This window comes from Talaromyces marneffei, chromosome 7, assembly GCF_009556855.1.
Source record: "Talaromyces marneffei chromosome 7, complete sequence".
NCBI classification, from domain to species: Eukaryota; Fungi; Ascomycota; class Eurotiomycetes; order Eurotiales; family Trichocomaceae; genus Talaromyces; species Talaromyces marneffei.
The window spans coordinates 264399-279681 of NC_072354.1; the positions used below are offsets into that span (position 1 = coordinate 264399).

Consider the following 15283-nt stretch of genomic DNA (forward strand, 5'->3'; position numbering starts at 1 on the left):
AGCAGGAAATCATGGAGCGGAAAGAAAAGAACAGAGATATGATTCTTTATAAGAAAAAGGAACGACCATGATTCTAAAACCCCCAAAGCAAGACCCTTCAATCCTCCCTCTCGTCCCGCATCTCCCCCAAAATGAACCAGAAACTGAACCTAAAGTAATGTCAGTATATATTATTGCATAGAAGTTGTTGCAGAGGCTATACTGACTTGAAACGAGCAGAAAGGACCACTGAGACAAAAGAGCTCTCGGTAGAGACTGGAGCTTTGAGAAATCTAAACAGAGTTAGTATATGAGTTGTGGAAGGCATGGAATCAGGGGCAGAGAACTTACTTGATAGCCCCATTGGGGTTGTTGGCCCCTGATGGTCTTGACGATGCCGATGATGTCTTTGACGACGTCGAGAATGTCCTTTGACGACGTCGAGAATGTCCTTGACGAGAGTCAAGAACTCCAGGACGTTCTTGAGGACGGGAACGGCGCCGGCGACGAAGCCGGGCATGGCCGCAGCGACGGATTTGACGATGGCGAGCATGGCGGGCATGCTGGCGGCAACGACGACGGCGACGGGTGGTGGTGGCAGCAGCGGCAGCAGGTGGGCAGATTCTCGACGGTGGAAGAGTAGTTGTAAGAAGGAAGAAGAGAAGAAGAGAGCTGTGGGGGATGGGAGATATTTATATCTTAGAGCGGGTCTCTATCGTTCGTATGGTTTGCCTCGTTTGCATATAGATTCCAATGGAATCTGGCGGCTGGGAACGACGACGATGCAATGAGGTTGATGAATGAGTTCGAAAGCTTGAAACGACGTTTTGACATTGACACGGACACTGAGGTTCTGCCACTGGCTATGAACCTAGAAACCAGTGACTACTATGATACAAATGACGGTGAAGTCATCTTGCAAAGGTAATTCTACCCAATAATTCAAGAGAAGGCTTGCTGACATTTAATTTTTGCAGCGAGGACTTGGAGGAACTGTTTCATCCTATTATCGAAAACGTGACAGGACTCATCAGCAAACAAGCCGTCAGAACTAAGGCTGAAAATAAGTTCCCAATCTCTATAAGTCAAGCCAGTTTAGGCCGGTTAAAAGTAGCTAAAGTGACTTTCTAACAATATATCCTAAGCAATTCTCCTTTACAGAGGACTGGCTGAATCCAAGTATATTCAGTCTCAACTCAAATTTTTTATAGAAGATTCATCCCCAACGCTTAGGTGATTGTGCCACCACCCAGTCTATAGTCCATAATTTGTTGCGGCGCAGCTAAGCGCGAGTCAGAAAAAACCTTCATTTCGAGTCGACAAGCGAGGTGTAGTTATGGTACAGTTTTGCTTAAGCCCTTTGTGGAGGGAGAGCATGAAGAAAAGAACGCTACCGAACATCAGACCTAGGAACTATAGTCCAGAAGATGTTCTGGCATATAAAAAGGGTAAGAAATGCTCTTGATGTAAACGACTACGAATAATTGTTGACTTTTTGTTCTTGGAATGAGAAGGTTCTTCCTAGTGAGAAGTACCGATGGCTCAAAAATACCACTTTACATATTGGCGGTCAACTTGGCTACCAAGGAGTCATCGAAATCTACCAGAGCGACAACGTGGAAGCTCCAACGTGGAAGTCTGACAAGGGTGAGCATCATTCATTCCTCAATATTCAAACGTTTTGACATTGACACGGACACCGATGTTCTGCCACTAGCTATGGACCTAGAAATCAGTGACTACTATGATGCAAATAACGGTGAAGTCATCTTGAGAAAGTAGGCAGCCTAATGAAGCGATCTAATGAAGCGATCTAATGAAGCGATCTAATGAAGCGATCTAATGAGGCAATATGTATCTATATCTGAATACCAAGTGGATCCTTTAATGAAGCGATCCAATGAAGCAATCAATATATATATACATCTGAACGAAGTGGATAATTTAATGAAGCGATCCAATTAAGAAGTAATTTTGTTGATAAATTCTCTTAGCGTCCACGAAGTGGACTAAATAAAACATTAATGATAAAAATTATTTTTCATGGATATATATACACCATTTCTCTCATATATCTTTTTCTTTCTCTAGATCAACAGACATTACCAATGAGTCTACTTAAAGCATGGCTCACGCCTATGTGCAGCCAAAAGCCTGCTTTTGTGCATGCAACTGAGTGCGTGTCTATGTTAGCATGTCCTTGGTGCGGTCAAGAAAACCCTAACAAAAGGGATAAAGAGAAACAGCCTCAAACTACCACTACATTCAAAGAGTCTGTTTCTCAAAGCAGAGAACTCCGGTAGAAAGCTATAGTGATTGGGAAGAAGTTTTTACCTGGACGGAACAACATTGGATCCTCAGTTCTATCAGCAGAAAAGAAGACTATGGCAGAGGGACATTATAATCTATCGATTGCTCTTTATAAGCCCAAGAACGATGGATCCCCCTGGTTCAATGGTAAATGGACAAAAGTCGGTATGTTGGCAGTGAGATAATAGATAATCATCTTGTTTACTAATACTTCAGTTTAGCGAACTATAGCATCTTATTAGCTCAATACGAAGTCTTCGATATCCGCACCCCCGCTGAATTGATCAAGAATCTCGAACCCTCATGTCGGGAGCTACAACAACTACTTAAATCCAAGGCCCAGTATACTCCTCGACTTGCATCAACAGCAAACGAGAGAATGGCTGAATTTTTATCGGATACGGTACTTCAAGAAGGATTCGAGAATCTGCTTCTAAATCTAGAAGTCGATAAGAAGAAGCTCCGAGAAAATCCTAATCCGCAATACAAATTGCATATTTGTTTTGGGAAATATCCCGAATTAGAAAGCAACGGTGAATCACCAAGCGACAGTGAATCATAAGATGATTATAAGCGTATAATCAATATCAGTGATCAAATCCCAGATGATGACATCGACTATTCTACCGACACCACCAACCGTGCCTTCCCCCCAGTCGATTTTTATCCTCAATCTGATGCATTGAAAAGAAGACGTGCTTCATCAGCTACCTCATTCCCAGTGTCTAAGCCAAAGAAGAAGACCCAAACACAACATAATGGTAGCGCCAGTATCACCATTAAGAAAGAGAAGAAAGCCGATCCCATCATTAAGAAAGAGAAGGAACCGTTTGGAATTGCACATACTCAAACTAGCCATGAGGTAATCAGTATCTCTAGTGATGATGAAGCAATATCTGATAATAATGATGAAGCACTTGGTGAGGCGTTCCGTCTTTTAAAGGACGTCGTGAGACGGGCGAAGAAGAAGTCGAGTCTAGCGGAGAGTCTGGATAATGGATTGAAAGTTAAGTGTGAGCTAGAGGAAGAAGCTAATCTATTGGCAGTACCTGTCGAGGATGCCAGTCTATTAAAAGAGCCAGCAGAGCAATCCGATCTGTTAGCAGTGGCTGCCGAGGAATCCAGTCTATTATTGGCTCAGGATGGACCAGCATCCAACACTCGGAGACGGCATGGCAAGTTGTTCCCTAAGAAACATTTCCTTTGATTCTATTTTATAAGGTGTTTAGACTCTTTTGTTAAAAGAAATCCCTTAGATTTTATGTTCTATATTTTACTCTCTGTTCTTTGAAGATCGCTTCATTTGATTGCTTTATTTTCTATATATACATGCCCACTACCTTGAGAACCATGGTTGATTTGTTAAATCAGTAGCAACGTCCTGTAAATCCTGTTGCAAATGTAGCTCCTCTTGGGTTGGCTTCTCGCACTCCCCTGAGCTGGGGCTCTGATTGTATTGCGATGTGTAGATTAATTTGATCCCGGAGATACAAATATGCAATGAAATGCGTACGTTCTCCATGTTCATTTAGGTCTTCAAGCTTAATCCTTTCAAAACCCTGAGACTGCAACTTTTGTTGACACCAATTCAAAGTATCTAGCGGCAGATATTCATCAAGTTCTACAAATTGTTAGATTAGTTCCAAGGAATCGGATATTGCTTTGTAGAGAGGAGTGGAAATAGTTTACCAAAATTATGCTCATCAAGCAATGTTTGCAATACCACTTGATCAGGCTTTGATCCATAATCCTGTATACCGTCTTCTGACAGATGATATAAAACGTTGGGTTGGCCATTGATACTATTAATGCGATGAGACTGCTTTCTGATTCCATGCGTATTCCATACGTTAATATAAGAAGCAATCTCTTCACGAGCCATAGGCATATATATTGCTAATATCGCAATTCGATCTGCAAGGCTATTTTTCTTGAAATATCCATCATTGCTGAGTTTCAGGAAATAATCCTATAATGAATGTTAATAATGAAGCGATCTTATGTAGCAATTGGATTATTTAGGCCTTACCCGAAAAATAAAGAGAAGGCTTTTTGTAAGCTGTGACCACCAAGCTTCTATTCGCTGATTTGATGTGCTTGTACTATATAAATAACAGTCTTGAAGAAAGAGATTCTCATACTGCTCTTTTAGCAGTAGATAATGTGCGGCTGCAACTAGAACTGTTTCGCCCCCTTTATCAGAGCGTATATAGCGAGGCTGGATTTTTGTTTCCTGAAGCACTTCAAGAAACTGTCGCAGTACACTGATTTGAGTGCGATTGCTGATACCAACATAGCACCAAGTGATATATCGAGAGAAAGCATCGATCGCAGCATATATTTGTATACCCCAGAAGGATAATTTATCATAGCCATCCATAGACCAGATATAATTTGGGCCAGGAACTACATACTCCCCTCGTCGCCGGTAGACATCACTCTTTCGACGCTTGACCCCATCCGGATCAAGTTCCTGAACTATACTATATAGTCGATCGCTATTTAACTGTTAGAAAATACTTTATATATTGCAATAAAGACTTACCGGGCTATATTATAACCCTTAAGTCGAAAGAATCGGTAGAGAGGGCCTCGCCCATAGCCTTCAATACGCCCACTGTTGAGTTGTTTCTGAACTTCCGCCCTGACAAGATCATTTATATTTTGAATATCTTCTGGGTTGACAACCCGACGGTGAAGCCCAAGCCTACGCCGAATTGTTGTAAGGGTGGACTGGGATATTTTTATACCATTCTTTTCTAGGGCATGGATGATTTGACGGTCACGTAAACCATGTTGGAAATATAGTTCTTTGATCTTATCCTCTAGTTCTTTGGATTCGTGATTCGTACGTGAGACACCCCATTGTTGAAGCCGCCTTCGAATTGTTTGAGAATGAACAGTAATCTGATATTTATCAGACAGTATTTTAGTAATATTGGATGCGCTCTGGCCATTCAAAAAGCTGGAGGATATCTCTTCTTTATATTGATCAATATCACTTGGTGGTCGTCCTGCAGGCATGGTGGCAAACTGATTTGAAAGATTTATTAAGAATTAAAAATCTCGGAGGGATTAAAAAGTTAGAAATATCTTACTGGTCACATGACTTAGGCACTCTTATACATAGTATTAGTTAGAACTGAAAATACTAACCTAATTAAGTTAAAGCCATCAATAAAACTAAGTAACAGGAGTAGAGTATTTGAAAATGAAAATGAAGCAATCATTTGAAGCAATCATCTCAGACTGCTAGATAGAATTCGGCAGGATCCCATCTCATTTGTTCGAACTTCTTTGGAATATTGACCGCAGAGTATTCATTGAAATACTCATAAGCTAATTTGTAGCCGGAAACTTTGCCAATATCAATATCCCATCCATGTTTTCCAAAATCGTACGAGTCCAGCCACCAATCCGCTGGGCCAGGGAGATCATACCAGTTGCGAGAATCAGCTGCGACAAATGCTTTGAACATAGAGATTTGCTGGGATGAATAGTATTTATGAGGAGGAAGATCGGGGACTTTTGTTCTAGTCTTTTCTTCCTTTTTCAAAGCCTCTCGAGCAACAATGAACCAAAATTCTCGCCAGAAACGAAATATCATAGCCCCATTCTTATCTCCAAACTCGATATAGGCTTGACTGGTATGATTTTCGATCGCCTCATTGAAGCGATCTCGGTAGCGATAACGAATGAATAAGACTGGCTTGACTCCTCTCTTTTTGACAACGGGTTGTCCACTATGCAAACCACGAAACACATTTTGATGCATATAGCTGGGAATGTATTTCTTGAGAAGCGATAAAAAGATCGGCTTGAGTTTAGAGACCATAGCGATTAGATGATCAGGATGCATTGAATTCGCGACGGCCATTTCCTTCAAAGCTCGATTTTCGGAGACTGCTTTAGGAGAATTTTCAAGGTCATCACGATCACCAGTTGTATCATCCTTGTCCATGACATCTTCCCAGTCATTGGAAGGATCTAATTCGTAGCCATGGTGTTCCGTAAACCATTGAGCGCCTCGATTGTTTTGATATCTAAATAATTATTATTAGTGATTGCCTCAATATATCGACTCATTAATGGAATAGAGATTATACCGTTCGCGTAGAACATCATCTTCAAGCTTCTTTTTCATGGCTCGTTGATCAGCAGGCGTGGCTTGTTGATATCCTGTAGAATCGACAAGCCTCTTTTTGGCTCGATTGATCGCTTGATTGTCATTGCGCTTCTCACGATCAAGTTGTGCATAAAGAGCTCCTTTCGCCTCGAGGGCTTGCTTTCGTTGGCGCCCACGAACAGTATGCGTGTTGTCAGAGAGCTCATTATCTGCTTTTCGCTTCCGACCGGTTGTGGTGCCTGGTGTAGGGCCTCGTAGGCGTGGGGTTGCTTCATTTGATGGCCTCATTAGCATGAACGATTCAAAAGAAAGAGAGGCTTCTAGCTACTAACCATTGGGAGACTCCATTGTTGATATGTGGGAGGAGATAGGTAAGAGGAGAGATGTCAAGAGAGTAATTAGATAAAGAGAAGAGTAATCTTGAAGGATATTTTAGAAATAAGATCACGCTAGTAAGTGAAAATTTTTGATATAAACAATTGTCCCGATTAGGAAAGACAAATAGAAAGACAAACGAAACTGCGTGATACCCTTCTCATATATTTCTCTTAGTAAACCAATCTTACTACTTCTTTGTTTATTCTAATATCACCTCACTTTGAAGCCAAGGTAAGTTTACTTTCAACTCACTTCTCTTTCAATCAACTAATCTCTCACTCTAGCTTTACTTCACTTTATCCTTCACTCTTTATCTCCCATCTCAATCTCACTTTACTCTCAAATCTCCTACCCTTTTCACTTCTTATTCTTTACCTCAATTCACCCAAGGTTAGTGGTAAGCTAAAGCTACGAGTCTAATATCAGAACTTGAGATTAACTGATCGCGACAATAGATCGCTTCATCGCTCAACTCATCTCTCACCAATCTTCGAACTTTCACTGATCTTCAAATTTTCGATCCAATCAACCGAAGTAAGTTATTTACTGATATCGTTACAATGAGAACTTAACTGATCACTACAATAGATCGCTTCATTCATTCAAAATGGCTAGAACCAAAATGCCGGCTAGAAAAATCGCCCAAGGCAAAGGTCCTAGGAAAACCCTCCCTGGAGCTGGAAAACGAGTTCTTCCTCCTCCCCCACCCCGTCGTCGTCGTCGCTACAAATGGGGTAGTACGTTTGATTGCTTCATTTGATTACTTCAATTTACTGATATCATTATTAGCGACCGCTTTGCGCGAAATCAGAAGATACCAAAAGTCAACCGATTTGATCATACCCAAACTACCATTCCAACGACTTGTGCGAGAAATTGCGCATCAAGTCACTTTAGAAAAAGATATGAGATGGCAGAAATCCGCGATTCTAGCTCTACAAGAGGCTGCTGAGGCATTTCTTGTCAAAGAATTTGAAAGTATGTCTTCTCACTTTGTACTATATATCGGCAATACTAATTATATATAGTGACCAATCTCGCTGCTATACACGCACACAGAGTCACAATTCAGTCTAAGGACATGCAGCTAGTTGATCAACTCAGAAGGATTATGACTGGTACTGGATACAGATCTGAGAACAGAGCCTGATCGCCTCAAGAGATTGCTTCATTTGACGACTTTCCATTATTTTGTTACTATTGTTACTAGATACCCAAATTGAATATTATTGCGTGGAAATTATTACCCGCAGTTTGGCAATATGTTATTATTACTAAAATCTCGTATGAAGCATGTACGCGTTTTAAGATTTTGTATTTTTTTAATTTTGTAACGAATTCCGCATTTAGTCCGCCGTACAGTGGGACCGCGCCCTTATGTAGATCAGTCAATGTCACCACATGTGCACGATGATATCAGTTCGCAGTTCGCTTGGTAATCAGATTATCTGAAGAATCTACACGTAGATATTTTCTATCGTGTCGTATACTACACAAGAAGAATTGTTGTTGAGATTCTTCCTACTGTTGGATATCATGTGATTGATCATTGAGCAAGTTGGAAGGATCCAGTAGTTAATCACGGACAACTGACAAAGACCGAGAACAAAGAACAAAGAACAAAGACTACATAAGATCGTCACGACCTGTATGCGTTGAAAATCCAAAAAAAAAAATATTCGCGACATTAAAATGGAAGACAACGATCCCTTCATGTTTGGCCCCGACGCCTCAACAGACATGGAAACTCTGCACGCAATCTACTACGCCAACAACGACGACAACAACAACAACAACAATGGCGCATACAATCCAAACAATCTCCACGACATCTCCACGACATCGTGCTACCTCGACGCGCTGACCTCGACTTCCGACGACGCGGCCACGGACTGGTCAAATCTGCAGTTGTCGTTGAACGGCATCTCGTCGCCGACGAGTAGTCAGAGTAGCGTCACGCATGAGGGATCGATGTTCCAGGAAGCATTTTTGTCGTCGCATCACAATCCACACGTTAGTAATCTGACGTTGGCTATCCAAGGGATGAATAATAATGCGGGAATATTTGATGCAATCCCCGCGTCGACGTCGGGGTCCGATGAGCTCGCCATGAACAATAATCTGCCATACATGGACGACAAACCATCTCGAATGACCAAACAGAGCCTCCGCGCGCTCAAGGACTGGAAAGCTCAACACGGCGACGCAACGAAGCCGACAATGCAGCAAATCCACCGACTGCAACGACGCACAAATCTGTCTTCGGAGCAGATATTGAATTGGTTCAGCCACACAAAACGGCGGGCGGATACTTTTGGCTACTCTCATTCTCAGCAATTGGGCACATTATCGCAGGACTTTTCTGCAAATGCGACAGGAGCAGCGACGATGGAACGACCATCGACACCCGCAGTGAGAGATATCATCTACAACACACCCAACACACCCCTAGGCGACATGGATCCCTTGGAACGGTGGGAAAACTCACCACCTGAACACGAAGCGGCATCGTTCAGCGACATCGCAAAAGCATTAACCCATTCCCCTCTGGTTTCTATTACCACTGTACCAAATAAATCGCAGACGAGCACTCGTTCAGCCTCCCGCGCAGATGATTCTGCGTCTACACGGTCGTCGATAAACGGGTATCACAGGGATCCATCAACCTCGTCCCTGGACTCTGACATGCCGGGTTCAATAACCTGGTCCGACCACTCAGGCACCTCTGCCCAGTCAGGTCGCTCAGAGTCGAAACCCGAATATCGTCGGCGGGCACGCAAAAGACGCACAAACCCGCTGTCGCGGGGGCTGAACATCAATAGCCTGAGAAGCAACAACGTCCCCAAAACCTTTCAGTGCACGTTTTGCACAGATAGTTTCAAGACGAAATACGACTGGTCGCGGCATGAGAAATCGCTTCATTTAGCGCTTGAATCGTGGATGTGCTCCCCCTTTGGAGCTGTGAGCCACGAAGACAATGAAGACGAGCCCAAATGCGCATATTGCAACACGTCTTCGCCGACGGAAGAGCACCTCCACACGCACCGCTACCTGGCCTGCGACGGCCGCCCCGAGTCTGAACGCACATACTACCGCAAAGACCATCTCCGCCAGCACTTGCGCCTGGTGCACGGCTGCCGCTTGATTCCGTCCATGGAGAAATGGAAACATACACCCGAATTAGTGCGCTCTCGCTGCGGGTTCTGCGACAAGGTGCTCACAACCTGGCAGGCGCGTATCGATCATTTGGCTGCTCACTTCAGGGCAGGCGCGTCGATGGCGGAGTGGGTTGGCGGATGGGGGTTTGAGCCACATATCTCGAGACTCGTCGAAAATGGGATACCGCCGTTTCTGATCCATCAGGAGCGGAACACGGTTGCGCCGTTTACGGGTTCGATTGCTTTACAATCCAAGAAGCAAACGGCCAAAGTCAGCAGCCATGACAATGGCAATGGCAATGATGACGACAACGATGCCGTCGATAAAGGGGAAGAAGAAGAAAAATCAAAACCGTATATCAACCAATACTCCTACCCAGCGACGGGCGAAGGATCGTGGTACGACTGCTTCGAGACTCAGCTTGCGACGTATATCAACACGGTGATTGCGACGGAGGGCCGGATTCCCAGCGACAAAGAGATTCAAGACCAAGGACGGAGGTTTGTCTTTGACGATGATGATCCGTGGCATCAGACCATAGCCGAGAATGTGATGTGGTTGGAGTATTTTAAGGAGAGGCACGGTTTCTTCGTTGATCGGCCTTTGATCTGATTATTTAGATGTATATTATTATTGATTTTGATTTTATATCGCTACTCTTTGTGTGCGTATGAAACATTGAAGGGTACATAGGTCCGTTGGATATATATATATTTCATTATTTTGTTTTAGATCATGAATACTTCTCACTATCATACTTCTCTCTCACCCCCCTTCTCGAGGACGTAATCTTCATATAATTATATGCCACCACGCTGGCCATAATAGCCACAACGCCACATATATTAATGGACGTCAACTGGTCGCCAAACACCACGCCCGCCACGCCAATGATCACCACCTCCTTGAGGATTCCGCAAACGCTGAGGGTGACGACGGACGACCGCTGCAAAAGCGCGAATTGCGACAATACCATACAAAACGCCAGGCATCCGGGGAGCAGGAGGAGCGAAATAGCGGTCGATGTGCTTCCGCACGCTTCACTCAATGCGTACAAGGCGTCGATAATCTCCTGCGGATCCTCGACGGAAATCGATATCCCAATCAACGTCACAAACACAACGGGACTGAGATGGAACAACATCGACACGGGGTTCGATGTCGCGGGATGCTTCAAAATCAAAAGCTGGGAAAGCGCCCATCGAAAACCGGAGAAAAATGCGGAGCCGGTCACGAGCGCGAATCCAGGGAGACTGAAGGTGACTTCGCCCAGGACCATCATTACTTCGCCTACTGTCATTACGGCGATTATCAATGCTAGTCTCACGGAGGGCTTTTCGAGGCCGAATAGGAATGCGAACAGCAGAATAAAGACGAGGGTTGAGGATTTGCAGGCCGTCATGAACGTTAGCGATGAGAATCGAAGGCTCATGTTGCCCAGTCCCATGTCGAGGGCTGTCGCGACGCCGCCGGGGATCAAATGAATCAGATATAATCGTTTGAGGGACATGCCGCGCTGTGGATCGGCGCCTGGGAGGACTGCGGAGGGCGGGAGACTCATTCGTTGCGGTCGGAGGGAGGGGATGAGGTACAGAAACAGAGCGGAGAGGGCGAATTGGACGACTTGATGGAGGCTGGTCATGAAGAGGGGGAAGGGGAAGGAGATGCTGTCGCCGGAGAACATCCATTTATTGTACTATCGCCAACTAAGATCAGTATTTCTTCGGCAATTGTCTGGACAGGGAGGGAGACGAGTGTGCGTACAATAGAGATAGCTAAGGAAAACACATGCCACAGCACCGCGAGTAACGCAATACTGAGCGCATTGTGTATAAAATCCAGATCCGACAGAGTCTCGCGAACCGTCCGTTTCGTGTACCACACGAATTGGTCTATAGAGGATGTTCGTCGATGCGACGTCGTCGGCGACGACAGCGACGACGGTGACTTTTGCTGTTTGTACTGTGATAAGAGTCCGACTTCTTCGGCAGCGGCCAGGCTGATGTCGTCGTCGGACGAATCGAATATGCTGACTTCGTATATATCGGTCATTATGGTCATTGTCGTTTGCTTGCTTTTTTTTTTTTTTTTTTTTTTTTTTTTTTTATTTTTAGGCAAAGGAGAGTGTCTGTGTGGATGAAACAAGCAGGCTAGGATAAAAGGATGGTGTGCGGTCGTGTGGCCATGAATCTATCAATCCCAATCCCACTCGTAATTGCAGTGCGGTCCTCGTAGGTGTCGAAATTGTAAAAAGGAAAGACAAAAAATGGCGAGATTTCAAATCATTCCTTGCAAACTCCTCTCAAAGGAGTCAGTCGCCCTTTAAACTTTGTGAAGAAAAGCAAAGCTGAGCAAGAGCAACCAACGCAAAGCCCAAGCTTGTATTGTATCCATAAGCCGGGAATTAGATTATGAAATGACTTCCGCCGCGCTCCGAACTTACAGAGATACGTAGCTAGTTACGGTACAGGCAGCCAGATTTGCTGGTCCGTAGCTTATTCTGTCCTTAGCCTTGGTGGATCTGCCCCAGAGGCTCGGCGTACACAGCAGACGGCGACAGCTCACACACACTTATCCTGTTTTCGGCCCAACACAGTCGACAGGACGAAACGGATGCCAAGTTGGATACGATCATACGAGAGGCGAGCTACCCCCGGCGCATACAGCTGGCCAATCAAGGGAGAGCGCTAGCCGCAATCCCTGTATCAGGATGCTAGTCCGAACGGGCAGAATAGAGTCTAGAGGCTAGGCGTGGTTAAGCTTTGAAGGAGTTGAAATTGGTTGGTCCTTAGGGAACGGTGGGGCTTCTCGCTAAGGGATGGTGAGACGGAATGAAACTGGCTGTGCTCGTAGTCTACGGAAGTCTAGGACTGTTGGAAATAGGAATCGGCAGGAGTGAAGATAAGGAGGAGAAGGAGAAGGAGTACGGTCCTACAGAGAGTATCGGAAGGTACGTAGTTACTCGATTGATTCAATGCTTCGTGACTAGCGGTGTACTTCAAGTGTCTTGTGCTACTGTGGCGGTGTCATTGAACCATGTCCGATCGACGGACCAAAAGGGCCTCGGCCAATATCCCAGCGGACTGTGTGGAGTTCTCCCCGGCCTAAAGGACAAGAACCTTGACTGTCTACGAGCCTGGATACATCACGCTTCTCTTTTTTTTTTTTTTTTTGTTTCTCTCGATCGCTCTACTCTAGTACGTAGTCCGACTGTTCTTCCGGCCAACGGTCTGAATACTTTGAGAGCAAGAGGTATGTGTCCTGGCCATGCCATCCAGTAGTCGCTAACCCTTGCTTGCGCGCCAACACTATTACCTAGGCACTTACTACTACGTACGTATGTAGTATGCCGAGGATTAGCGGAATGTTTTTATGTATTTCATGTTCCGTAGTAGTAACTAGTACATACTACACCCGTACGGTATGAACAAGGCTCGACGAATGAAAGACCCTCAAGTGGCGATCGCCGGGTTTTCAACTTTGCGGGGTTAACCCTAATTTCTTTTTTTCGCGATCAGATGATGCGATCCTCTTGGATCATCTGCATATTTATTGAATCTTAAATCTACGATGTTTTGCGCCAAATCTCCGATCGCGGATTTGACAATACATACACACTCCCTAAGGGGAAATGAGTCACCTGAAAGCTTTTAGTGAACAGTGTGAATGAACTACGTACTGGCTTTGACCGCCACAGGTGGTTTGTGCGAAGAGTCTGTTAACTCTGTCTGCCGTGGTAGGCCGAGTGTTTCCCCCGCAGCTTTCCAAGGTTGGCGTTTTTTTCGCTGTTGGGGCACATGACCTGCATGCCCTAACTTGTTAACAAATTTTCATGTGTCGGATAACTCGTAGTCATACAGAGTTTACTACAGTAAGTTACTATCAATCGCGCCGGTAGCCGATCAAGGTCGGTTAGTAGATATGAGATGACTCGCAAAATCATTTCATGTTTAATACACAAGGCTGGCTTTTGGTGGAAGTTACATATTGGAGATACAAACGTATCCACGAATGGGGTATTCATCGAACAGGCTAGACGGTTGATAATCGAGTCTTCTGATATGATCCGCCTAGGCGGCGTTTCGACCTGGTTCACAAATATGTTCTACATGTACGGTCATCTGTCCGGCGGGTGGGTATATAACTATATCTATTAGACTTCAGTACTAACATCCACCCTTGGAGATGATGTCACCTGGGCATTCTTGGAATTGATTTAGCCATAATATTGTTTGCGCACGGTGTTGCTATAATTTGCGAGTCAAGAATCGGTATTATGTCGTGTTTTGAAAATAACATCATCTCCCGAGTCAGGAAGACAAGTGTTGAAGTTCATGTTGTTAGCAACCTCTGAGGTGATATGTCTGATTCAAACCAAACGGTCTAGTATTTTCATAGATTCTGTAATAGTCTTTATGTTAGCTCATATATTCAATATTAGTATCAAAGTCATGAAACATGTGTATCTTCTGTGGACGCATTCCGAGGCAATACGAGCAACACTAACGGATTTCTAGTGTTTGTGGTAAATAATCTCTATAGATCATTCGAAATATGTCTTTACCACGAGTCGCCAGATCGGCAACTAGAATCTTGATGGGGATTCGCTCAGTGTCGAAGTTTGCGCACAAACTTATATTTGACATCGTCCCCTTTGTCGGTATTCTTGTCGTCTGCTTCATTATTCGTATCATTCCACTTGAATTAGAGTGCTCTTTGGACGAGGTGTAAGTGGGAGTCGGCCGTTACAAGAAAAGATGACGCGTTAGGCTCGTGCAATGGGAGCCCCTCGGGTCGGACGTCATTCATGAGGGTTATATTCAGGCTTTCCACGCCCATATGAGCTAGCTATCTATAAAACGAGGCTATCTCTAAGAATACAATCAGTGGTGGCCTTTTGGCGTAAGAAAACAGAATGCGCTGATGCTGGCCTCATGTTTAGAAGAGGATGAGGAAGAAGAGGAAGAGGAGGAAGAGGAGTCGAACAGGGGTGAAAGGCAGATTTATAGGAAAGGAGCAGGTATAGGACCTGTCAAACGAATAGAAGAAATAAGAATTTCTGCTTGATGAAAACAACACCAAGTCATCATGAAGCTATTGTGCAATAGTTATGCAATAGTTGTTTGATGTAGTCTGATGCATTTGACAAGCTATCACTCCCAACTCATCTGTGACCATTCCATTAGTCTCCCTGGCTATTTTTCACAAAATATTCATATCCTAGCCTTTTCATTTGTAAGAATCTATATCATATCATGAATCCAACATCCTCTTTTAAGGTTATTTTTTTAAGGGACAGAATTGAACCTACCATGTTTTCAAACTCTGGAA

The 15283-nt window shown here is 44.2% G+C and overlaps 8 protein-coding genes across 8 annotated transcripts; 5 read left to right on the forward strand and 3 right to left on the reverse strand.

Annotated features, from left to right (window-relative positions):
* Positions 1-67: 67 nt before the first annotated feature.
* On the forward strand, positions 68-1110 carry EYB26_008738 (uncharacterized protein; the record flags this gene model as incomplete). Its single annotated transcript, XM_054267989.1, has 5 exons — positions 68-159; positions 224-281; positions 338-592; positions 683-903; positions 957-1110. 5 exons carry the CDS (start codon positions 68-70, stop codon positions 1108-1110), a joined length of 780 nt encoding a protein of 259 aa, XP_054123964.1.
* Positions 1111-1406: 296 nt separating this feature from the next.
* EYB26_008739 (uncharacterized protein) lies at positions 1407-1761 on the forward strand (the record flags this gene model as incomplete). Its single annotated transcript, XM_054267990.1, has 3 exons — positions 1407-1427; positions 1494-1626; positions 1697-1761. 3 exons carry the CDS (start codon positions 1407-1409, stop codon positions 1759-1761), a joined length of 219 nt encoding a protein of 72 aa, XP_054123965.1.
* A 602-nt stretch (positions 1762-2363) lies between these two features.
* EYB26_008740 (uncharacterized protein) lies at positions 2364-3496 on the forward strand (the record flags this gene model as incomplete). Its single annotated transcript, XM_054267991.1, has 3 exons — positions 2364-2454; positions 2511-2822; positions 2895-3496. 3 exons carry the CDS (start codon positions 2364-2366, stop codon positions 3494-3496), a joined length of 1005 nt encoding a protein of 334 aa, XP_054123966.1.
* A 160-nt stretch (positions 3497-3656) lies between these two features.
* On the reverse strand, positions 3657-5313 carry EYB26_008741 (uncharacterized protein; the record flags this gene model as incomplete). Its single annotated transcript, XM_054267992.1, has 4 exons — positions 3657-3910; positions 3979-4258; positions 4319-4787; positions 4835-5313. The coding sequence occupies 4 exons, from the start codon at positions 5311-5313 to the stop codon at positions 3657-3659; spliced, it is 1482 nt and encodes a 493-aa protein (XP_054123967.1).
* A 220-nt stretch (positions 5314-5533) lies between these two features.
* EYB26_008742 (uncharacterized protein) lies at positions 5534-6763 on the reverse strand (the record flags this gene model as incomplete). The annotated part of the gene is made up of 3 exons (XM_054267993.1): positions 5534-6332; positions 6396-6684; positions 6748-6763. The coding sequence occupies 3 exons, from the start codon at positions 6761-6763 to the stop codon at positions 5534-5536; spliced, it is 1104 nt and encodes a 367-aa protein (XP_054123968.1).
* A 652-nt stretch (positions 6764-7415) lies between these two features.
* Positions 7416-7943, forward strand: EYB26_008743 (uncharacterized protein; the record flags this gene model as incomplete). Its single annotated transcript, XM_054267994.1, has 3 exons — positions 7416-7530; positions 7583-7771; positions 7822-7943. 3 exons carry the CDS (start codon positions 7416-7418, stop codon positions 7941-7943), a joined length of 426 nt encoding a protein of 141 aa, XP_054123969.1.
* A 542-nt stretch (positions 7944-8485) lies between these two features.
* Positions 8486-10564, forward strand: EYB26_008744 (uncharacterized protein; the record flags this gene model as incomplete). The annotated part of the gene is made up of 2 exons (XM_054267995.1): positions 8486-9075; positions 9149-9209. 2 exons carry the CDS (start codon positions 8486-8488, stop codon positions 9207-9209), a joined length of 651 nt encoding a protein of 216 aa, XP_054123970.1.
* Positions 10565-10685: 121 nt separating this feature from the next.
* EYB26_008745 (uncharacterized protein) lies at positions 10686-12004 on the reverse strand (the record flags this gene model as incomplete). Its single annotated transcript, XM_054267996.1, has 2 exons — positions 10686-11648; positions 11717-12004. The coding sequence occupies 2 exons, from the start codon at positions 12002-12004 to the stop codon at positions 10686-10688; spliced, it is 1251 nt and encodes a 416-aa protein (XP_054123971.1).
* Positions 12005-15283: the final 3279 nt, after the last annotated feature.